This window comes from Podarcis muralis, chromosome 11 (assembly GCF_964188315.1).
Source record: "Podarcis muralis chromosome 11, rPodMur119.hap1.1, whole genome shotgun sequence".
Classification (NCBI taxonomy): Eukaryota; Metazoa; Chordata; class Lepidosauria; order Squamata; family Lacertidae; genus Podarcis; species Podarcis muralis.
Window position 1 is genome coordinate 8,368,479 of NC_135665.1, and position 25,121 is coordinate 8,393,599.

Here is a 25,121-nt window from a genome sequence, read left to right on the forward strand (position 1 = left end):
TTGATCTTTCCTCATTGAGTGTGAGGTAGTATTCAGATATTGGCTCTGTTTTAAATCCACTAAAACTTTTCATTCAGACTATTAATACAGCCAACCATTTTGGGGTCAAATTTTTTACTTCCAAAACAGAGAAGCAAAGGGTTTTCTTTCTTTCTTTCTTTCTTTCTTTCTTTCTTTCTTTCTTTCTTTCTTTCTTTCTTTCGCAACGAAAGTGCCTTTATGGAGGACTAAGATCCTACCATACAAACATCTCTGCATTACTCCTGAATGTCTTAGACAAGGCACGGGTGACCACACAATCCAACATATGAACCGATACTAAGAAATATCTAAATATAAAAAAGGAGAAGTGATTGCTCAAGCTTGACCACTGGAGTTTATAACCAAAGAAACTGGTTTTTATACACATGGAAAAACCATATGTGGGACTCAGGATTTGCAAATGAACTATTTGGTTTTCAAAAAGTTATGTGAACCAACACTTTAAAAAAACCAACAAGATAATTTCTGCTTTGCTGCTATCCTGTTCTCCTAATATCCTAAAGCATGCTTTGTTTTCATGCTTTCCATAGGCGGTGAAGCAGGAACAAACTTCTCCTTAAATTCCCCCACTTCACTACCCAGTTATTACTGGAAAGGGGAGAGATTTCATCAACATACATTACCCAACTGCATCCCCTCCCCTCCTAGCTGGTAAGCTGGTACATGCTCACACAGCATCTTGGATAATCATTTCCAGAGGGTGATGCTTGGGGGAGTGCACTTTGGCCCTGTGGAGCCTTCAACGTAGGGTTCCTCAAGGTTCAATTTTATCCTCCTTGCTATTTAACATCTACATGAAACTGCTGAGTGAGTTTTAGAGTACGTTGTCAGCAATGAGCTGATGACACACAACAATTTCTCCTTTACATCTGCAGGTGAGGCAGTGGATGGACAGGACCATTGTCTTGCCTCGGTCATGGACTGAAGCTCAATCCAGGTAAGACCAAGGCATGGTCAGTGGGCAGCTCCCTAGACTCTTGATGGAATTACACTCCCTGGGAAGGAGCGGTTGCATAGCTTGGGGGTACTCCTGGATCCTTTGCTTTCGCTGGAGGCTCAGGTGGCCTCAGTGGCGTGGAGCGCCTTCCATCAGTTTTGGCTGTTGACCCAGCTGCACCTCTATCTGAACAGGGATGACCTAACTTCTGTTGTCTATGTTCTGGTAACCTCTAGGCTGGATCACTGCGATGTGTTATATGTAGGGCTGCCTCTGAGGATGGGTTGGAAACTTCAGAATTTGGCGTCCAGGCTGCTCACTGGGGCAGGATGGTTTGAGCACATTGCGCCAATTCTGGCCTGACAGCACTGGCTGCCGATTAATTTCCAGGACCGATTCAAAGTACTGGTTTTGACCTACAAAGCCTTAAATGACTCAGGACCACAATGCCTCAAGGACCACCTCTCCCTATCTGAACCACCCTGGACCCTGCAATCATCATCTGAGGCCATTCTTCGTGTGTCTCCTCCATGAGAGGTCCAGGGGGTAGCAACATGAGAATAGGCCTTTTCTGCAGTGGCTCCCAGTTTGTGGAATGCTCTCCCCAGGGAGGCTCGTCTGGCACTTTCATTATACCTCTAAGGGCAGCAGGTGTTCTTTTCTACCAAGCCTTTGGCTGATTAACAATTCTATGTCCTTTTAAATGTGTTTTTGGGAGGGGGGATTATTGGTTTGCTCTTTCTTTGTTCTTGTTTTTATTACGTATTTTGTGTTTTCATTTGGTATTTTTATGCTGTGAGCCACCCTGAGATCTTCGGACGAAGGGCGGTATACAAATTTAAACAAATAAATCCCATATCTTCATGGAGCAAGATTCAGCTCTGATACTATAGAAGAATTTGCCCCCATCTGTTCCTGTAAGCAATTAAGTGGGCTGCAATAATAGTTCTGTTCAGTGAAACTTTCCAGGAGGGACAATGGCTAGGTGACTATGGATTTCTTTATTCTTACTTTTTTAAAAAATTAATAATAGTGCTTATATTATTGATGTGCTTTCAGTTTATTTCTATTTATTCTATTCTTAGCCACTTTAGATATATAAAAAGGCATTCCTGGAAACTTTAAAAGGACAGTAAAAATTCAGGTCAGCTATTAAAAAAACATTTTCCTCCACAAGGGGTATGAACCAGTCATTGAGAGGACAATTAACAGAGTAATCCTAACTTACCTTTACACCAGAATTGGGGAAGAGGGAAAGAGTGATCAGCTGGTACAATGGGAGCCAGATCCACTGCTCGGCTATTTCATAGTAGCCAGAGCAGGAGGTGGGTGACAACAGATTTCACCCCCCTGCCAGGAGCTGCAATAGGAGGGTATTAACTATGGCCACTCCATGACAGGCATTCAGTTTCAGTGATTCTGTGGGCATGTGAAGGAAACAAAGCGTCTATGGTTCTGGTGTATCCACAACTAGCTCCAATAAGCCCCCTTCTTACCTCCTCCACCCATCATCACTGGTGGAAGGTCTAAGCCAGTGGAGATCTAAGTGTCTTCTCACTGGTACACCTCCATCTACATCACAGCAGCACTCCCGGGGACAAAGGATTGCTCCATTAAGATGCTAAATCCCTCTTCTACAGCAGTGGCCCCTCCCTCTCCCCCCACATTTTGTAAGTGGGTGCATTTCAGATAAGTGACAGGTTCTGCAAGACTGCCACTGTAGTGGCAACTGCAAAGGGAAGAGACAGTTTAATTCCTCACTGTAATTGTCTCCTTCGCTTTGTGACACCAATTCATTTCACTGGTTGCAATGCATAGCTCATCGCTTCTATTGTGAGACAAGAAATGTGTCTCAAGTCTCCAGGAGTTCATAAAATGCAAGCTATTCAAAGCACACTAAGGCTGATGTGTATACAGTACAGTGATTTACTGCATTTTTAAAGCTAAAAATGCAGGATATGCTAAATTCCAGAAATAACACAGAGCAAGACAATGGTCTTCAGCTATAAAGAATGGGAATGGGCATCTGTATGAAATGGCTAGGAGCTGCTATCAAGGTTCTAGCAATATGTGAATGACATCCTGCTCTTTCTCTTTATTGCCTGCATTGTAGGGGGTTGGGCTAGAATGCCCTGGGAATCACTTCCGGCTGTACGATTCTATGATTCTATATTTACCAAGTTAAGGAAATCATCTATGCCTCATTTCTGTAGGTTTAAATTGGGTGAGCAGAGTTAAGGACTGAAAGTTGCAATGAAGCACAAGCTGCTCAACACAAGACCTTCTTGTTAAAGATACAGGGAAATGTGAAATATTCCAAAGTATCACTAGGGGGCATAAGGCCTCGTTCCTTAAATCAGCCCAGTACAATCCAAGACACAACAAACTTTCCTTTTTCATACACTATTTTACGTTTCCATCCTAAATCAGACAGAAAGGTGGGATTTAAGACTTTCATTATGTGAAAAAATGCAGAATACCTGCAATCCAGAAAATAGTTTTCCCCTTTTACATTCCTTCACTTACAGCACAATCCTATGCAGAAGGCTTGTTCACAGGGAAGCATGCATAGGATTGCAAGTTTCAGTGTCTGACCTGTACTGCACTGACAAAGCACTCTCTGCATCTTTTCAAACCCATAATCTGAGAATCAAAATCCAGCACAGATTACTGTGGCAAGGCAGCTATTCAAAACTAGTCCAGAACTAGGAGATGAAGAAACCCCAAACGATCTTTCATATGCCGATAACAAGAGAACACCGGACAAGAAAAGAACACCATCCTGCAAATGTCTGGCAGTTTTCGAAGGGCAATTCTGAAGCACACAAATCACAATCAGTTTTTCTTGTAAGAGCAAGTAGCCCAAGTTCCATGATGCCTTGCAAAAAAGGGGGGAAGGAAAAAAGAAGAAGGCTGTAAAAGCTTGGTGCATGCATTTATGAAAGAGGCAAGAAGGTGAACTTCTGTAAAGAATGTAATAGGGACACACTTACACTATGACTCTGTCAAGGGAGGTCCTGCTGGACCTAGGTTCTTAACCCATCTAGATAGAATAGGAGGTTGGGAAGAAGGGAGCCACACACAATCCACCAGATGACAATGCTACTCAGGACAGACACCAGCATAGCTAGGAGACATCTAAAAAGGGGTGAGGGTGGGGAGGAAGAGATGGATATGAAATCAAAGGGGGAAATCAGGAACTCTTTTTTTAAAGAAATGAGTGGTACATTTCAGCCAGTTGCAGTTGCAAAAAGGAAAAAAGCTCTATCCATGATCTTTGGTGCTGTGTGTGTGGGGGGGGGGGGGGGAATCCCTTCCCTGTTCAAAGGCCATGCTGTATTTTCAGGGAGATTATTTTAACCTTTGTTTGATTTACAGGGTGAATCTAGGAAGGATTCTGCAAATCACTTTTCACCTAAAATACCCCAAACTCTGTCTTAGCTGGAAATTAACTGACAGATTTGTCCAAAAGCCATTTAAGAATACAATTTAAGAGCCTGTGCATCAGGCCACTGGTCCATTTAGTCTAGCATCCTCACAGTGGTAACCAGGTACTTAAAAAAAGGTAAAGGTACCCCTGCCCGTACGGGCCAGTCTTGACAGACTCTAGGGTTGTGCGCCCATCTCACTCAAGAGGCCGGGGGCCAGCGCTGTCCGGAGACACTTCCGGGTCACGTGGCCAGCATGACAAAGCTGCATCTGACGAGCCAGCGCAGCACACGGAAATGCCGTTTACCTTCCCGCCAGTAAGCGGTCCCTATTTATCTACTTGCACCCGGGAGTGCTTTCGAACTGCTAGGTTGGCAGGCGCTGGGACCGAGCAGCAGGAGCGCACCCCGCCACGGGGATTCGAACTGCCGACCTTTCGATCGGCAAGCCCTAGGTGCTGAGGCTTTTACCCACAGCGCCACCCGCGTCCCAACCAGGTACTTATGGGAAGCTAAAAAGCAGGACCTGACTGCAATCTCCGCCCTTAAAAACACACAGACACAAAACCTTGTTCATAATATTGCATACCAATATTAAATGCTCTCTGTGGGAGGGTCCATCAATTCATAGCTGTCAACGTTTCCGTTTTTAAAAGGGAAATTTCCTTATTCCGAATAGGATTCCTCGCAAGAAAAGGGAAAAGTTGGCAGCTATGCATCAATTAGGCTACATCTGCTTCACCAATATTTGGTCTGCCTGATCTAACAGCAACATCAGCATCAAAACACATACATACACACTTCAAACAAAACACACAGAGAGATGTGATGCTTTTCTACATTAAAATTATATTTTAAAAGTATTGCATACTTTTTACCCGTTATGCATTTTTTCTAACCATAATGCACATGCAAAGGAATTTCTTTCGGCCAAAAGCCTTCACACTCACACACACAAACACAGGGAACTGCTCCAGGAGCAGTTTCCCTAAAAGCATAAAGCAAGGAACTTCTAAGTTATGGGTAGGAAAACCAATCCTGGAAGGGCCTTGTTTTGTAGCAGTTTTGTTTTGAAAAATACACTGAAACAAAGAAGCTTTTAGGCATTGATGTAATGTTCGGTTTAGTAAGTGTTTTGTGATTTAGCCAATGAGCCTGATATGTTAGTAGATGTGGCAGAGAGGAGAATTTACTGATGATAAGGAAATGAGAAGATTTGGACAGCAAGGTGGCAGCTAGTGGCAATGAATTAATTGTGTGCAACTTTTAGAGTACCTAAAAACATAGTGAAGAAGTCAGTCTTTAAGAAAGAGGCTTTTGCATTTACAGATGCAAAATGAAATTAACTTACGTTAGTGGAACTGAGTTTCCTTTTGACTGCCGTTTACTTTTCAGGGCACGGAGCTTATCTCCTTGCGTAACCGAGTGCATTTCTTCTTCATCATCACTGTACTGTAAATAAATGGTAAGTCATTGGAATAATTTATAGTATACTTCAAAGTCTTGATGCTGAAGCATAAAACTTGATGCATACCTGACCCCCAGTGAACTAATGAACTTTTCACCTAAAGTTGCAACAGATCTCATGAAAACATTTCTTTAGCATTTTGGTGCGTATCTGTTGTATTTTCTTGTTAACACAGGCATAAAAACCCACAGGAGGAACGCCCTCTCCACAGCAACAGAAACTTGTGTTATCTCTCTTCTGCCGCTCAAAAAATAATATCTAAATTCAACTATATTATGCCCATACCTCACCTGTAGAATGTCCTTTCAATCCTGCTCATTCGTCACACATTTTCCCCTACTCTTAGGATGCTTTTCAGGAATAGGAATACAGAAGAGCATACAAAAAGAATCCAACCACTTTTGCTTTATTATACCCACATTTAGCAACGCCCTAAGATTTACAACAGCACGACGTTCGGGTGATTACCGGGTCAGAATCTTTACCGCTGCCAATCTGACTTTTGGAGTCATGAATTGAAATGTCATCTACTCCTGAAAGAATTTTTGTAACAGTGTATTTTGCTGTCTTCCTTAGCTTTGCACGGAGAATATCACCTTCCAACCAAAGTTCTGACTGTTTCCTGTTACGGAGAGAAAATACAGTAGAAATTGCCAATATCAATTTCTGACTACATTTATAAATCCAAATTCATAGGTTAAGCAGAGTCCAGTAGCAGGTGTGCCATCCTCTAATGTGGTACAAAATGGTCTCAATATAGTCATGTAAAATATTTATCGCATTGCATCCAACTATGCCCTTCCATTTGCAGAACTGCTTTGACCTAGCAGTGGTTTCCAGTAATTGGAAAATGAGGTTATTTTTGCCAATTCCTCCTCCTCTTCTCTGCAACACCCTCCCCAACAACAAAAAAAGCAATCTGCTCTGGAGGGTTGGTAGAATCTTTGGAACAGCATGGGAAGTAGTGTGGAGGGATGCCGGGGGAATCATTAAAAATTGTCTCCCTTACATTAGAGGAGTGGATCTCAGCTGAATCAAAAGCCCTTTTGTGAACAGAACAGGTGGATGCAAACCAGAGTTGTTTTTTTTAAAAAAAAACAACAACTATAATTTTATTTCCACCTTGAAAGTTTTACTGAAAGGCAGGAGACAAACATTTCAGAGAGCTATTGCTGTTGTTTGTTTAAAACCATTAGACGTATTAGTAGATTAAAAAGTTGCTTTCAGTCTGCTGGCAGGCTTAATGAGTGCCGACTGAAGTCTTGCAGCATACTAGTTTGTTATACTAATCTGATGCCAAGGCATCAATCAATATTGATATTTTAATCACCGCATTTTAGACATTTCATTGCTATGTCTTGTGCATGTTCTTCACCTTAAAAAACAATAATGTTTCATTTCATTTTTGTATACACTTCAGTAGTAATTCATATAATGATGTTTCTACCCAATTCTGTGCCATAGTCTATAATTTTGAGGTTGGGTTTTCTGTTTTTCTTCCCTTTTCTTTAAGGCTTAGTGAATGAGACTGTCCAGGCAGAATGTGTGCGCAACTGTATAGGCTCTGTGATTTCAGCTTCTGTTAGTAATGCACATTCAGCCGCTGAATTCTACTGCATACCCCGCAAGTGTCTCGGGGGGGGGGGGGGACCATCCCATTTTTTCTCACGATAGAACAGTGGCCATTTGGGTTGCTGCAATGTTGTGCAATTTCATGGTGCAATTTTTTCCTGAAAAAAGCACTTTGGGGGAGCTGCAATATTGCATGGTGCCCCAAAACATGGATTTTTGGGCACCGTGCCTGAAGAAAGCAGGTTTTTTGGGGGGGCCTGCAGCACAAAATCACATGAGATCACAGCAACCAAACTGGCTGGTGTGCTCTCACACAAAAAAATGGGAAGATGGTGTCTGTAAAGAAGGCATCCCTGATTTGGGCTTCATAGTGTTGGAAGGTATGCTACTGATGGGAAAGCAAGTCAAAGACACACAGATCTAACCAGATGCCGGTGATTGTAGGCTGCTTATACTGTAGTTTCCAATTTACGTGCAAAGCAGCAAGCAGCAGACCAAGCCAGCGGTCAGAATTACCAGTGTCTTCAGAAGGCACACAGCCAATGTGGGTAAGTGCTGTTTTATAGTCCTAACTTCCTTTAACCTATGTTTAATATATCAGAAGGCAGAATGGTCATTACCAATTTGTGTGAGGCCAGGTCCCGGTCACAGCATGCAAATAATTAAATAGCTTCAGCACTGATTCAATCTTCTGGGTGGGAAATGGGTTTAAAGGCTTACTTACTCTAACAGGAAGTGCTGCTGTGCTCCAATCACAGAGCCAGGTCTGCAGATTCTAATCCAGGCAATCGCTTCAGCAGCAGTCATCCTATAATGCTTCATAATGTAACAGGCTATAAGTGTGCCAGTTCTGCCAAGTCCAGCTGCGTGGAACACAAATAAGCTCGTTCTTTTTTCTGGCTTTTGCAAGCAGATCCTCAGTCAGGCTTTATCATGCTTTTATGCTCCCTCTGCAAACCACAATTGCTTGGGCCCTACATTTCTTAGGCCAGGACTTCACAGAAAGGAACCCCAAGCACATCAGGCCATGTATCTGGTGTGTGTGTGTGTGTGTGTGGGACACACTATATAGCTCAGTCATACATCACATGCTCTACATGCAAAAGGTCCCAGATTAAATCCCCAGCATTTCCAGTTAATATTGGGATGCAGATAATGAGGTTGCCCCTTTTCTGCTTCTGGAAAGCCATTGCCAGTCAGAGCAGACAGCCCTGGGCTAGATCCACCAATAGTCAGACTTGCTATGAGGCAGTTACTTATGTTCCTATTCTGGCTTGAGATACAGTGGTGCCTCGCAAGACGAAATCAATCTGTTCCGCGAGTCTCTTCGTCTTGTGTTTTTTTCGTCTTGCGAAGCAGGGCTATTAGCGGCTTAGCGGCTATTAACGGCTTAGCGGCTATTAACGGCTTAGCGGCTTTAAGAAAAAGGAAACAAACTCGCAAGAACTCGCAAGACGTTTCGTCTTGCGAAGCAAGCCCATAGGGAAATTCGTCTTGCGGAACGACTCAAAAAACGGAAAACCCTTTTGTCTAGCGAGTTTTTCGTCTTGCGAGGCATTCGTCTTGCGGGGCACCACTGTAATACTCTTTTCTGTAACTGACAGTATCCTCTGTGGTCAGCTCAGAGTGCCCTGTTGATGTATTTTATAAACAAATTTAAACAGCAAATGCTTGAGCAGATCCAAGGCTGGATGAGGCTCCTCAGCTTTCATCAATCTCTTCGAATGGTATGGAGATGCTCCTGAGCTGAGCCACCTGTGGCCCTCTGGGGAAATGGGGGGGTACCCAATTTTCAACAACTCTGCTCCCTCCTAATCCCAAGTTGCTCACAGCTCACCCCACTCAGGAAGTGCTCTCCAACCTGTTTGGATTCAACACACTGTATCTGTAATCAAAACTTTCTAAATTGCACCAAAGGCATACCTGGACATAAGGTGGCAGTCAAAAGTTTGTTCTGAAAGGGATCTTTCAAAGTGAGCTTAGCTTTCGATGCCCAGATTTGTAATACACAAAAAAGCAAACTAAAATATATCCATATGTTATTCTGTAAGGATGTTCACCTTTATTTTACTTCTAAAGGCTTGAGCTGCTCACTTTTCTCCCATAAAAAACTTTCATAAGTTATCACTACCTCCTGGGTGACTTATGATGAGGCTTACCTGTAGCAGCTGGCCTTGCTGGGATGCTCTTTATTTACTACACATTTATGCAGGTAACTTATTTATTTCACATTTGTGATAATAATAATAATAATAATAATAATAATAATAATAATAATAATAATAAAAAACATAATAATAATTTATTATTTGTACCCTGCCCATCTGGCTGGGTTTCCCCAGCCACTCTGGGCGGCTTCCAACAAAGATGAGTAAAGGTAAAGGTAAAGGTACCCCTGCCCGTACGGGCCAGTCTTGACAGACTCTAGGGTTGTGCGCCCATCTCACTCAAGAGGCCGGGGGCCAGCGCTGTCCGAAGAAACTTCCGGGTCACGTGGCCAGCGTGACATCGCTGCTCTGGCGAGCCAGAGCCGCACACGGAAACGCCGTTTACCTTCCCGCTAGTAAGCGGTCCCTATTTATCTACTTGCACCCGGGAGTGCTTTCGAACTGCTAGGTTGGCAGGCGCTGGGACCGAACAACGGGAGCGCACCCTGCCGCGGGGATTCGAACCGCCGACCTTTCGATCGGCAAGCCCTAGGCGCTGAGGCTTTTACCCACAGCGCCACCCGCGTCCCCAACAAAGATGAAAAATACACTAAAATGTCACATATTAAAAACTTCCCTGAACAGGGCTGCCTTCAGATGTCTTCTGAATGTCAGGTAGTTGTTTATTGCTTTGACATCTGATGAGAGGGCGTTCCACAGGGTGGGCGCCACTACTGAGAAGGCCCTCTGCCTGGTTCCCTGTAACTTGGCCTCTCGCAGTGAGGGAACCGCCAGAAGGCCCTCGGAGCTGGACCTCAGTGTCCGGGCAGAACGATGGGAGAGGAGACGCTCCTTCAGATATACTGGACCGAGGCCGTTTAGTGCTTGTTACAGTTTAGTGGAATCCACTGGAACACAGGCCGAAAGCAGAATCTTTAGAGGCTTACTGCTTCCATTTCTCTGTCTCTAACTAAACTATGTATGATTAGCAATATTCCACATGGAAGTTGGAAGTAGTAACCTAGCAAGAGGCCACAGCAGTTAGGGATGAGATGGAAGAAAAAGCAGACTTCCAACATTCTAATGACAGAGATGTCAGAATCCTTGCAGTACAAATGATTTTTAAGAGAAATTGGTGTGAGTTTGGTCAAATTGCTAAAAAAAAAATCTGCGTAATGGCTGAACTAAGTGATGGTTAATAATGCATGCTGTAAGTGCTATCCCCAAAAGTTAGTGTCAATTACTTTAACGCATCATTCCTGTACCTTTGCAATGAACTGCTATAGCACCTTCGGCATTTTCACAAATACTTAGGAATGTTCTGACGATGGCATCATTAGGTATACTTCCATCAGCAAAGAAGAGTTCATAATGCTCAAACCCTGCATCTTTAAATCTCCTTGCATCATACACTCTCTTGTTTAGACGGATTATAGTGGTAACATTATGTCTTCTGAAGTAGGGAAAATAGGCCTCGGGGGCGTGGTGTGGGTAACCTGGAAGAAAGGAACCAATGAACATTTACGGCAGCGTAAAACAAAATATCAAGCAAGCCACCCAAAATACCCCACCAAAACCTATCAACCCAGCCTGTTTTCAAATACTGATTTCTATAGTTCAGCAATGTCCAACCGGGTGACCGTGATTGACAGGTAGATTCCAGGAAGATCATGGTTGGTCGCGGGATCCTTATCAATCGCAGGATTTAAAGCAATGCATAATGAATTTTTGCGCCCCCTGCCCCATTCCTACGTAGCTTCAAAAGGGCAATCGTTTCTAGTCTGCTGCTGATATTAGTTGGCTTTATTGTTTTGTGTGCTTGTTAGTGTTGTAATTAATATTAATGGTTAGCCTCCCCCCTGCCAAAAAAAGCTCAACAACTCTGGCCTTTCCACCCTAAAATAAGTTCCTCCTCCCTCCAATGACTATGGGTAGATCACAGCCAGTTTTTTTATACTGGGAGTAGATCGCAGTCTCTTGGAAGTTGGACGTGGCTGCTATAGTTGGTAACGCAATAAGTAACAGAATAATGTATTGTTTCCGCCGCAAGTGCCTCTATCTATTAAACATACCATTTTCAATTTTACTTCTTGAGTGTGGGCCACTGAAGGCAATGAATTTTTTTGGTATTATCCAGTTAAAGTCTCCATTTTCAGCCCTCTGTTAAGAAAACAGAAGAATTGTTTACTTCATCCCTAAAGCATCCCTGACATTAGTCACATTTGCTTCGGTGAACATAGTGAGGATGACGAGGAATGCTGATGTAAGGTTTTGCAGAATAAGAATGTGTAATTCCGATTTCATCTGGGATTATAGACCACATGCTCTCACACTGTCATGCGACAGCCTTAAGTGTATTGAAACATCTTTTTGTTATTTACCTTACTTTCCTTGACTCCACATACTTAGATATAGACTATCTTGAAAACAGAAAAAATCAAGAGCTATAAGTAATGCATGCCAATTTTAAGCAAAGACAGTCTCAGCAGTAATTATAAGTAGACATCAGTAAACAGAATGATGCTTACCTCATAGTGCTCATATTCATCTACATCAAATGAATTGAAATCAAGGAAGCCATACCGCAAAGCCTAAAATTTGTGAGAGAGTAACTTTAAAAACAACAACAGAAGCCTTGTAGAATGGACCATAAATGATCACTTTTAGTCTGTCTCTTTTATCATTCCATATTATCTACATTGTCTGAACTAAAACTTTACTTATGTAAATGATACCTGCAAAGCACTCAGGAATTGCTATGTAAGTGTAATTATGACTACCATTCCTGCTCACACAATGGAACTTTCCCAACACTAATAATAATAATAATAATAATAATAATAATAATAATAATAATAATAATAATAATATTTTCTTCTCCTTCTTCTCCCCATCCTCCTCATTGCAGCCTCCCCCAAATCCAGTCACTTCAGTTCAATGTACTTATTTAAAATCATGGCTAAGCTAATAAAAATAGACAACAGCTGGCTTACTGACCAGTGAAAGCCCACTCCTGAGGGTCAGAGGACCCAATGACGCATTGTTTGGAATGAGGGGCTCCAAGAAGAGGGGGATTGATAGAATTTGGGGAGTGGGAGACATCATACAAACACGGAAGTAAAGTCTAATCTCACTATGGATCCAAACCATAATTGTGATTTGGCTTATTTTCCCCTCTTCTTAATTATACAATCTTTCAGAAGAGTAATCTTTCAGATTTCAAACTGTCCAGAATCCCATAAGGTTCTGATCAAAATACAGGGTTCCAGATCACACATAGAATTTATTTCACTAACCTTATTTACCGCCTGAAAGCAGTCGAGCAGCGTTAGATGAAAACTGCAGGTACCAAACGCAGCATCCCTGCAAGGCACACAAGTATGAACTCAATGTTGGCCAACTTTCCTAAGGAAATTTTTTAAGGCTTCCTGACTTAGCTACAACACCACACTCTAGCTAGTGATTTCTATTAGTTAACAGCAAGCAGATAAATACGTGTCAAAAGGACATTTGAACCGTTCCCTAGTTTTGTGGCACACAATTACTGCTTTTCCGGCAAAAGCAAAATGGTCTCAATGTATGGGCACTGGTTCCCTAAGCCACACCAGTGGAGCAGTGCCATGGCAAGGAAGGATCTTGTTGTGGCTGGTTGCCTTGCTCTCTTGGGTCAACAGCAAATGCGAGAGAAATGGCAGAGAGGTCAGACTGGCTCACTCCACTAGCTGGAGTCTGCCCATCCTTCCTGCCCACGGCCAACCTGCCCCTTTCTTGAGAGCTCTCCAGCCAGCAGATGCTACAAGCTTCACTGAGGCTCACGCTGACCACCATGATGAGATGAGAGGAGTATTCAGGTCAATGCGGGGAGCATCCTGTGCCACATCTAAGTCCCAACTGCTCGTTTCGTTTTCTGGAATGATCTGCCTTGCATGTGTGTTGAATTCTCAGCTCTGGGTTCATTTGCTATGCTAGGAACTAGTCAGTTGCAGGTGGGAAAATAAATTGCTGCACTTGGAAGCTGTGTTGTCATGGGGGCAAAATCCACTAGCCACTTAAGTAAGTAGCGAGCTTGGCCCCCCATCAACCTTGAAGCCTGCGGCTGCAATCCAATAAACACTTATTGGGGGGGAGCCTTGCTGAACTCAGTGCAGCTTACTTGATATGAATAGGATTGCACTGTGTGTGTGTCTGTACATGTAGCGCACTCTAATCTATCATACGAGAAGTGTTCAGCTGGTGTAAACACAAAACTATATTTTAGGGATCAGTAACTAAACAACAGGGACGCGGGTGGCGCTGTGGGTAAAACCTCAGTGCCTAGGACTTGCCGATCGTATGGTCGGCGGTTTGAATCCCCGCAACGGGGGGAGCTCCCGCCGTTCGGTCCCAGCTCCTGCCCACCTAGCAGTTCGAAAGCACCCTTAAAGTGCAAGTAGATAAATAGGTACCGCTTTATAGCAGGAAGGTAAACGGCGTTTCCGTGTGCGGCACTGGTGCTGGCTCACCAGTGCAGCTTCGTCACGCTGGCCACATGACCTGGAAGTGTCTTTGGATAGCGCTGGCTCCCGGCCTCTTAAGCGAGATGAGCGCGCAACCCCAGAGTCGGTCACGACGGGCAGGGGTACCTTTACCTTTACCTTTAACTAAACAACAAGGGATGCGGGTGGCGCTGTGGGTTAAACCACAGAGCCTAGGACTTGCCAATCAGAAGGTCGGCGGTTTGAATCCCCGTGACGGGGTGAGCTCCCGTTGCTCGGTCCCTGCTCCTGCCAACCTAGCAGTTCGAAAGCATGTCAAAGTGCAAGTAGATAAATAGGTACCGCTCGGGCGGGAAGGTAAACAGCGTTTCTGTGCGCTGGCCACATGACCCGGAAGCTGTACACCGGCTCCCTCGGCCAATAAAGCGAGATGAGCGCCGCAACCCCAGAGTTGGTCACGACTGGACCTAATGGTCAGGGGTCCCTTTACCTTTACCTTAACTAAACAACAATGTTAAAAATTGTTTCCTTAACACATTTTGCCATAGCAAATTGCATGGGGCTCCCTTATCTGGTTTATTTTTGTTTAAGGATAGTAAGTCTTGAGCACACATGTAAAAAAGATCTAGAAAATTCTTCACCAATCAGGTGCTCTCCAGAGGTTTTGGAGTTTAACTCCCATCCTCCCTAACCACTGACCGTATTCTTTGGGGCTGATGGGAGCTAGATTCTAACAGCATCTGGCAAGCACTAGGTTAGTGAAGGCTGAGGCAGGAATTCCAAATGGGCAGGGGATCAGTTTCTCCCCCTGCCCTGCCAAGAAAGGGTAAAATGAATATTTTTAAAGGATGGGTGGTTTTAATACATGCTTTCATTTACCTGAAAGGAAGATATGTCACATTTTCAGACACTAAATGTCTGTATATGTTTTCTGGAGATTCCCTCAGATATATTATCTATTTTGGAAAGAGAGAGGAGAAAAAGGGGAAAAAAACATTCATATGGTACTTTTAAGTTAACTACAAGATAATATTCTCTGCAATTCTCCCACCCACCAAAGCAAGGCATACAGTAGGACAAAGGATAGTGTGCATACAGTGATACAGAGAACTGGCTATAAAGTAACATGGCGGTCAGTACAAAGCCAGAAAAAAGGCAAATAGAACCAATAACCATTCTGCATACATAAATGCTGTTCAAGCTCCAGAAAATGTTATTGCAGTAGAATTGCAGATCAGAATTAGATTCCAGTTCAAAACATTGCTACGTTTTCTTCATGAGCCATTAGAATGCCCCAATAAATTTTCAGAACCATCAAATGGGTCAGTTTTTAAACTAACAGGATTGGCTACAGAAGACTTTGCTTGCACAGCACTCTGGCATGTAAGCAACCCAAGCCCAGTGTTATGGTTACTACTGGTACAACCGTGTTGGTACCAATTCACACAAACTGCTTTTACCAAGGAGCACAGCACCCACGTGATTTGACAACTCTGGTGGAATCCACACCATATCCACAATATATCAGCTAGGCCTGACTCTCACAACCAGCCTACACCTGCTTGCAAAGGTGAGACTCCTACCTGTACTACTTATTTTTATAGTGTGGTAAACAAATAACCTTTGGAATCGTACACCTAACTTTGCCATATAGGAAATGCAATTATTATTATTATTATTATTATTATTATTATTATTATTATTATTATTATTTTTAATAACATATTTATTAAAATTTTCAAAAAATCCAAAAGAAAAAGAAAAAGAAAAAAGAAAACATTTACATTTAAACCTTACTTTCAATAACATCTTTCCAAGACTTCCCCACCCCTCCCCTTCTTGTATTCCATTTCCGTTTGTTTATTTCAACAAGTTCTTATCCCAAATTTTAACCTTATTGTATTTAGCCCATTATTCGATTTAATTCATTTTATATAGCCACTTTCCCCTTATAGTCCACAGTCTTTAAACATTAGAATCTTTTTCTAAGGTCGACCCCAATTCCCTTCCATGAATTCCCTTTTTTTTATACTCATAACAAAACAAAATAAAGAAAGAAGAAAAATTCAAAATATAATTGTACACCCTTTGTATTCCCAAACTCCAACCCCCCTTTCCCGGTTTCGATCCCCTATATCCATCAGTCTATCTGCTGTCAGCCTGGGGACCTCACATCCGAGGCCCTGGAAATGCAATTATTTTAAGCCTCCATCAGCACAAGACATGAACTGTGACTGTTCTCACACCACCTATTTAATCATTATTTTAAATACTAAACAGTTTGCAATGAAAATTTATAGAACTATGCTTCATTAAAAATGAAAATAGAAAATACAGCATAGGCAAAGTTTGGCAACTGTACACACTTCTATCAAGTTCCACCCTCCCCAGTTTTTAATCCTTAAAATATTAAAAATGCTAGGTGATACAATTTTGCAATCAGCCTTCCTAAACAAGTGTGCTCTCCTAGTAGACAAAACAAAGGATAAAATTATAGGTAAAAGATAATTCAGCAGCTGCAATTCTTGATTATCCAATTAGCATTCCCAATACAATATGGCTGTGCACAAAGCAATTATCCATTGCATGGACTGAAGAGACACGTCATGTTTCAATAACACTCAAGTCCTGTTTCGATGAACAGATGCTACACAAAGTAGCACAGCTGGGTAGTTTTAGTCTCTGGAGTTACTGGTCTTAGGAGGGGACCCCTGCTTACATGGCAATCGGTATTCAGTTACTTCAAAATGTGGGGGAAATGAGCATTGTTGCACTTGGGGGCCCTCCTGCACATTCTGATTAGTAGGGCGCTGGAATCGTGTCACAACACCCTCAGTGGCTTATACGTTCAACAGCACAAGCTATTACTGTTAATCTTGAAGGAGAGCTTCGCTGGCTATATGCACTGATGGAGTGAATAACAGGACCCCCACCCCACCCCTACAAGGGATTGGAAATTAGAAGCACTGCACATGGAAAACTACCTTGCTTAAATTTCTTTTCAAGGAACGCAGCTTCAAATTGCTTTGAACACAATGCTGTCCTACAAACAAGTAAAAATACTATTGCAGAAATATGCGGGTTCTTCAGGAGCTGCTTCTACGTAAAGTGGGACAGAACATCTGCTGTAAAACCTCCCAGTCTCAATTCATGTACATTTGCATCTGCTGGGTGAGAGCTCTGGACAGTAAGGCTGGGAAGTTCTGGTATACTTCGTAAGTGATAACCTATTAAAATGATGTCCTAAGAAAGATCATCTCTTCCGTAAGGATGTTGCAATGGTATAATAAGGTGAGGGTGGGGGGAATCAGTGGAAGAAAGCGCTTTTCTAATGGGGGACACATCAATTGTTAAGGTCACCACTTCCACCATGAGTTATCTGCCAGAACTGTCTCCTCACCTTGCTCTAAGACAGGGGTGAGGAATCTCCAGCCCATTGGTCCATCTTGGCCTGCCAGGTCATTTCCCTTCACAAGCCACACCCACCTATCCATCAGCTGACAACACTAGGTGGTGTCCGCAAGTGTTGTGGGGCCAATCCTGCTGGGTTGTTGCTTTCCCACTGCCTTCTTTTCAGGAAATGTGTTGGTGAAGCAGACCTTTCCACCCGGTCTGCTAAAAGAACTAAGTCAGCATGAGTCAGCGGTCTACAATGACTCATGCAACCTTTCACTAAATTGTACCTGTATATATAGAGTGGCCAATGTTAGTGTTGGGTGTGGGTTGGTTGGATGGTAGAAAGCTAGTTGCGTTTGGTGTGGGTAAAAGCTGTCGGTCGTGGTTGGAGAAGACGACTTTTTAAGAATAAAAGCAGCATTCTGCAAAGTACTCTTTCTTAAGGACTCTTTGTGCCAACTAGGGTCTGAGGACCAGGCAAAGGAGGCAAAGGAGGTCAGAACCTTTTTCTTTTTCAAACACTGACAGGGTCGACTGAACCAATGGATTCAAGTTACCAGAAAGGAGATTCTGATGAAACATCAGGAAGAATTTCCTGACAGTAAGAGCTGTTCCACAGGGGAAGAGACTCCCTTGGGAGGTAGTAGACTCCAATTTTTAAGCAGAGGCTGGATGGCCAACTGTCATGGATCCTTTAGATGATATTCCTACATTGCAGGGGGTTGGACTAGATGACCCTCGGGGTCCCTTCTAACTCTACAATTCTATGATAATACGATTCTAAGTCTAATAACAACCTCCCTACCAAGCACCAAGTCCACAACCACTTATTTTCAACAGTACTTCAGCAAAACAATCTCCCAGATCATTCAATGGCCCACTGACACGAGCCTATTTAGTGTTATTACTTTCCCCAGATAGACACAAGCACGTAAAAACATTACAAATCTTCAGAACAGGTTATGTTTTTGTTTTAAATGGTTCTGGAAGCAAGTGTGCGCAAGCTTGTGAATGTATCATCAACCAATAGCTTTATTCTCTTCAAAACTCAGCGCAAGGTACCGTGCAGACAACACTAGCTGGCTGTAACCCTGGTTAAAGGATTAAGAGTGGTTCATCAGACTTCACAATCCCTGCCCCAGCCCTTCCCTGCTTCGGTGTGTATTCCTTCTGCTCGCTAAATCATTGGTACAGATACCGAATCATTGCATAGGCAGGCACAGAGATTCAAGTGCAAGAGGGAAGGTCCATTCCAGATTCCTTAACCATGGTTAAGAAATGGGTAGCAGTTCATCTGCTCCTGTCGCAGGAAGTATAACTGAATTGGCATTTCTATATCCTATCATTCATGCAATATTCCGGGGGATTATAATATACAACTGATCTGAGTTAAAGTTAAAACAGTTGACTTGTGGTCAAGTGTGCGAGAGAGAAAAACCTGTGGAAGTTAAGTGCATATTTTTATTATTAGAAAAAGTAGAACTTTAAGCCCTTGTATTCTATAGATTTGGTTTGGGTTTTTTAAATAGCAACTTTTCATCAGCTTTACAAAAGAGTGGGAAAGAAAGCATCACAGAAAGACAGAAAATAAATACATACAGCTGAAATGACTTTCCTAAGCCAAGGCACAAACATAACTCATAAACTGTTTACAATAATAACACTGTGTAAAAACAGACTACAGAAGCAACTTGCCTAGTCGGCAGAACCAGTACCCTGGCTTTCTGGCAGTGGGTTACTACTGCTTTCTGGGAGGATTGATGCGGTGGGGAGGTCAGCGCAGTGCAAATCCACTGGTAGAACCAATCTGGCACTCCTGCCAGTGTGTTTGCACTGCACCAACCTCCCAGCTGCCTAATGCCTCTTGGTAGACAACAGCAACCCACCTGCCAGGAAGCTAGAGTAGCAGCTGCACTCTACCAAGAGACAGCTTCTGTAAACAGGTATAAAAGTGAAAAGTCACAGGAGCAGGCAAACATTGAGACCTTGCAGAGATAAAAGAAGAAGATTGCATATTATTCCTTGGGGAAATGAGACACAACCACACTGGTGAAATATGCACCCTTAGAGGGAGAGAAAACATTGTAAGGGGAAAAACCCCAGCACAGCCCAATACAGGTTTTAGAAAAGAGACAGGACACAAATACACACACGCCCGTTTGCTTAAATGTAGAGAAGGATATGAAAGCCAACACAAGATATACAAGAAACCCTGTTGGTATCAAATCCCCATGCATTGACGTAGAAATTTTTAATTTAATTTCAGGTACTACTGGAAGTACTAATGGAAAGGTTAGATATTTGAATGTTACATCAGCAGTGGTGATTCTGCTTCGGCAGCTCCATCTAAAATAAGGTTACATCTAGAAAAGTTGGCAAACTGAACCTAGGAAGGATTAAGGGAAAAAAAACAAAGAACACAAGAGGCGAAGGAAACTGCTTACCCTGAAGGAAGAAGATGAGAAAATAAAGTACACAGAGATGAGTCCTGGAGATGACCTGAATTACAGCAATTCTTGAGGGTAGGACCCAAGAAGGGTAGCCCTCCAAAAGGACATAATTAGTGCCAAGCCTGAGAAAAAGAAACACTGTTACTAAGTTAATGCAGGATTTGGGATACAGAGTTGAGATGGAGGCAGGAGACAAAGGAGGAGGACAGGACACACAGGAGCTATTTCTGAATTAAAACAGACAAAGAGAGTCAGAAGAAAGGATATTAACCCGTGAAATAATAGAGGAGATAAAAAGCACCCATTTCAGAAGTAATCTCAAAGTATATTTCTATCTGCTAACAAAGAACTATAAACCTCTCTAGCTAATGCAGTTCTGCCTTTTAAGTATGAACAGGCTGGTATTTTAACTGAGCAAAACTAAAGCTACGACGTCTTATTTCACAACACTTATCATTACTCTGCTACCAAATATTCCATGTATCAGCCTCCCTCAATGCGATGATCTCAGGATGTTTCAGACTACGGTCCCAGTCTCAGTCCCAGCCATCATGATGACCAATGGTCAGGGATGATGGGGGTGTTAAACATCTGAAGAGCACCAGATCAATAAAGGTTGTCACATATCCTTTTCCAGCAGCACACACATGCTGCTCAATTTAATATATGTCACAATTACATACAGATGATTAGTGATGAAACCTACCCGAAAATCATGTTCAAGGCCCTAACAGATTGTTTAACCGTCCCATTACTTATTTTGAGTTATTGCACATTATTTGAAATGCTTCTATCTTCTGTTTCTAAAGTTCAGGTCCCCAAATAACCCAGTTTTTGATACGGTATACCACAAGAAACTCTTATTGAAAGATCCAAGAAAGCAAATGGCCTGATAGGAAAAGACAAACGGAAGAAACTACATCACCTACAAACACTGAAAACATAAATGAAAATGCCATCAATGATTCATGATCTTCATGAAATGAAGGAACACCACATTCAGATTCATTTTCTGAAAACATTCTAGATACAACAGGTATGATAAACAGTTTTCTTAATTTGAGATTTTACCTTATTTGGCTTAAGGTTATATGTGGTAATTTGAATTGTAAACCCAGTTCTCACTGGAGCATTCAAGGACCACTGATTTCAAGGCAGGTCTAATATTTTCTCAATAACACTCTCACTATCCTTCAGTTCTATGGTTCTATGTTTATTTCCAAAATAAAACTTGTGGGAATAGCACTATTTGCAGTGCTGTAGTCACTTGCATAATTATGTATTATTCTTAGATGTATCTGAAATCAACAACCCCAGAGTAACATCTAAAAATGCATTTAATACATTCATGCAGGGGTATGTCAAATATGTCATTTCTTTTTTTGAAGGGGGGATGTCAAGGTATCAGAAGGTTAATACAACCACCTATAAAACATTGAAAAACAACAACAAATATTTTATTGTAACTCCTTTTACCGTTAGAGAGTATACTCGAAAGCATTAACATTCTGGTGATAATAAATAGATAATTCTACAGTGTTTGTTTATTTATTAGATTTCTATTCAATTACTATTATTTTCATACAGCTGCAGTCATAGAAATCAATGATAGGAAGACAGTAAAACTTGACATATTGAGAACTGTCAAATTCTCTGTGCATAAAGGACACCACACAATGTCTAGAAGAACAGCCACAACAACTAGACAATTAGCACAACAGATTTACTACTTTCTGGTTAAAATCCCAGTCCCACTGAAAATGTTCAAGTTGTCCTCTATAAACATCAAGCAAAAGTTTAAAGCCAAACAGTGAAAACAGCTTAGGAATACAAAGCTCCACTAGGTAGCAGTGATTCAGCACTAAAACGACACATTTCTTACATTAAATACAAATGCTACTCCTTCCTGAATTTGTTATAATTACTCCCACAAAATGGAAACACTGAGAATGCTTCCATATGACAGGGCAAGCCACAAAAGCGCTGGCTCTTGTATTTTCTGTATTATTATTTTTAAGAACAGTGAGCTAATTTTCAGTAGCTGATAAAGAATCTCTCCCTTTAAGTGTTGGGCTAGTTTTGGCAGCAACAACAACTGCTGCTTTAAGAAGTACAGAAAAGCATTGCTGCTGTCACTTAATTTAAAGGACAGAACTTTATTGATAAATGCATGTAGTGTAATTAGCTAGTTAACAGATACATATTTTCATATGAATTAGGGGAGTTGTTCAACATGTGAGCGTTCCAACAGGGCAAGCAATTCAGTTTGCCAGGCTGAATGGTCCCCCTCTCCTCCCCCTACACACCGTTCTGGGGGTTCTTCCGAGCTCCCTGAGCCAATTTTGGGGGACATGAGAGAGGAGGAGAAAGAGGAAAGGCTTCTACTTACACGACTCATAAATTGAATCCTGCCCAAAGAAAAGAACCTTTTTGTTTTGATTTGTTTTGTCTTAGATGGTGTACGTATGTGCTGCAGCAGAAATCACCAAAGGAGTCAAGAAGGAATACCTCTTTTTTTAATTACACCTGCTATTTGAAGCTTTTATATTAATTAACATTAAAAAAGTGTTGCCATTAATTGAAGACACATTTTTAATTAGTCAAAATGTGTTTAGCAAATAATCTAACCAATTGACCAAACATTTAAGAAATCTAAAGGCAAATAAAATCAAAGAATCACATGGGGAAACTATGTTCAAGAATAAAATATAGCAGGCACCCCCAAACTCAGCCCTCCAGATCTTTTTGGGACTACAATTCCCATCATCCCTGACTACTGGTCCTGTTAGCTAGGGATGATGGGCGTTGTAGTCCCAAAACATCTGGAGGGCTGAGTTTGGGGATGCCTGCAATATAGCAATTGCAAGGATAGCTCTGGAAGGAGAAGACCACACATACAGTTGCATTCACACACCCTTCTAGCTCTAACTTCTCCTGCTTTGTGATAATTTTGCTTTGTGATAAATGCACCAGTGCAGGCAGGGTCTGCTGCTGTAAGTTGGACAGGACAAATCAAGAACCATATCCATGCCAACGTGTGATCATTGCTTAACAAGGTATGAATAGTGCAGCTCTTTGGATGGAAATCTTGCTCAAGCTGAACTTCCACTCAGCTGGAGAAGAATTCTGGACACACCATGCGACTTTCAGAAACTGCAAACCAAGCCACACTGTACGGAGCAGCTTATATCCCTTTGAAGATTGGAGAAAGAAGGATCCAAAACATATTGTCTACAAAAGGTATCTTCGGTATGAAAAAAAGTAAAGTTACAATTCAATAAGCTTTTAAAGCAATTTAAGCTTTCATATCAGAAGGAGAATTATTGTTGAGAAAAATTATTTTCCAACTTTCTACCTTCAGGACAGAACTTTTTTGAGATTGGCATGCCCATTTAAGCAGTTCGGCACATTGCAATGGATTCTAGAGTACGCTGTAGAGAAGGAAGTTGTCCCCAACCTGGTGCCTCCTCCTTACGTTTTGGACTAAAAGTACAGCCCACACAAATAACTTGCTCTCTACCCCAGGGGTGGATAACATTCTTCAGCCTAACAGCTGGAGTCCCTTGTGGAAAATCTTTTGTGATTGGCAGGGTCAGAGGTAAAAGTGTGGTCCATTCCATCCATGCAAAACTCAGAGAGTTCAACCCTCATTTCCCCTCCCTTCATCCAAGCAAGAAAGAGGCCTGGTTACACAGTTCAAGTTCATATTCCGGACTTGAGGAGTATGTACTGCAGTGCCAATAATGGGTGTGGCCTGGGGAAGAGGGAGAGCGCATGGTTCCAAGGGCCAGAGAGGCATAGAGGGCCACATTTAGTCCCAAGTCTGAAGCTCCCCATGCCTGCTGTACCCATTGCTGGACCTCTGTGGTTACTTGAAGAAAATGTACTTTCCACATACAAATCTTAACTGAATCATATACTAGGAATTACACTAAGGCTGCAATTCTCAGCACGTTTACTTGAATGTGAACACCATGCTGATCAGCAAGACTTATTTCAAAGAAAGCATCTTTAGGATGGGAGCGTTAATGTGAAATGTACCATTCTTTTCCAGAAATATCATCTGTGAGAGAAAGCTCACCCCTCACCCTGGAAGTGCACGTTGCCCCTTCTGTGCCACTGCGCCCATGTGCCAGGAGGTAATCATGAGCAAGATGCTCTTCAGGAATGCATGTCCACCATTACTGATTGGCTCACTGATGTACCCCTTCGTGTCCAAGGAAACCCAGGATTTCCTTGAACAGAGTTTGGTTTATTACATGGTTCCCATTCTTTTCCCTTCATTAATACTGATGCATATGGGATTACGCTTCCTGTCGTTCAGGGTTTATTCTAGAAGGATGCTGTGGTCTGGTGCCATGGATATGTGTCAAAGCTATTCCGCCTTCCCAAGTCTACACCTGTGTGCTTTGTGGGTTATGCTTTTCGTTATGCTCACTTTACGTTTTTGTATTTGAAATGTGCCCACAAAAATAAATTAAAAGTAAAAACACAACTATTCCTCACGGGCATGGTTTGTCCTCCATTGTATTTTAACACTTCTCCCTCAAACTAGCCCCACTTAATTCCCAGTTGTCCCAATTCAATTAATGTTTTAAAAAGTCTTTCATCTTCTTTGAAACTTCAAAACCCTGGACTGTTTATAATAGGGTATAACTAGATCTACCAGTGGGCCTGATCAGTGTTTTTTTTCCTGGGGGTACTCAAATGTACACACTACTGGCACCTTTTTTTCTAGAAGAAAAGAACTGGGCCTGACCCTCATCTTCCTCACAACCCCGCTTGTCAGGTTGACGTCCCTGACTCATCTGCCAATCACCTGACATCACAATGACCATCAGGTGACTAGTTTTTGCATTGATCTGTGCATGGAAGCCAGGACAGATCAGCTGAGCACTGGGGCTTGCAAAGAGGCTTTGTAGGTCCAGCGACATCTCCACCTGTCTCACACGGTATCATATATGACATCTGGTTTAGCAAGGCAGGTGAGCTTGCCAAAATGGTCTGGCAATAAATAAATCCATATATCTAGTAATAAGAGTAACAGCAGCAACAAGTGAGGGGGAAATGGGGAAAGAAAATGGGCTTAGGGATAAAACCGTAAAGCGGTTTTATCCTATGAATGCATTCCTTTTCCTAAACTGAGGGCAAAAAGACATGAATCACAAGTTACTTGATCACTAGACATGAGGGGGCAGGGACGACA

The 25,121-nt window shown here is 42.2% G+C and overlaps 1 protein-coding gene and 1 long non-coding RNA gene across 18 annotated transcripts in view; one reads left to right on the forward strand and one right to left on the reverse strand.

Moving 5' to 3' along the window:
* The window catches only part of CDC14B (cell division cycle 14B), a 57,777-nt gene that overhangs the window by 10,998 nt on the left and 21,658 nt on the right, over positions 1-25,121 (reverse strand). For 10 of the 11 annotated variants that reach the window (XR_013394609.1, XR_003708989.2, XM_028749505.2 and 7 more), the window contains exons 5-12: positions 14,949-15,025; positions 12,891-12,957; positions 12,123-12,185; positions 11,667-11,754; positions 10,860-11,090; positions 8,172-8,310; positions 6,344-6,497; positions 5,759-5,859 (exon numbers count right to left, since the gene is read on the reverse strand). Coding sequence is in view for 9 of the 11 variants with exons in the window: in XM_028749505.2 (XP_028605338.2) it covers positions 5,759-5,859; positions 6,344-6,497; positions 8,172-8,310; positions 10,860-11,090; positions 11,667-11,754; positions 12,123-12,185; positions 12,891-12,957; positions 14,949-15,025 (920 nt within the window). In the remaining 2 variants the exon portion in view is untranslated. Of the gene's footprint in view, positions 1-3,972; positions 4,118-5,758; positions 5,860-6,343; positions 6,498-8,171; positions 8,311-10,859; positions 11,091-11,666; positions 11,755-12,122; positions 12,186-12,890; positions 12,958-14,948; positions 15,026-25,121 lie in introns of all 11 variants that reach the window. The other variant, XM_028749503.2, reaches the window with a different exon arrangement.
* LOC114606877 (uncharacterized) lies at positions 755-24,410 on the forward strand. Of its 7 annotated transcripts, XR_013394614.1 has the most exons (5): positions 5,800-5,872; positions 17,076-18,066; positions 18,518-18,622; positions 20,725-23,155; positions 23,970-24,410. It is a non-coding gene; the product is annotated as an uncharacterized LOC114606877 (long non-coding RNA). The 7 variants fall into 7 exon arrangements; XR_013394613.1 differs by lacking the exons at positions 17,076-18,066; positions 18,518-18,622 and having other exon boundaries at positions 5,799-5,872; positions 20,725-20,951; positions 22,370-23,155; XR_013394616.1 differs by lacking the exon at positions 18,518-18,622.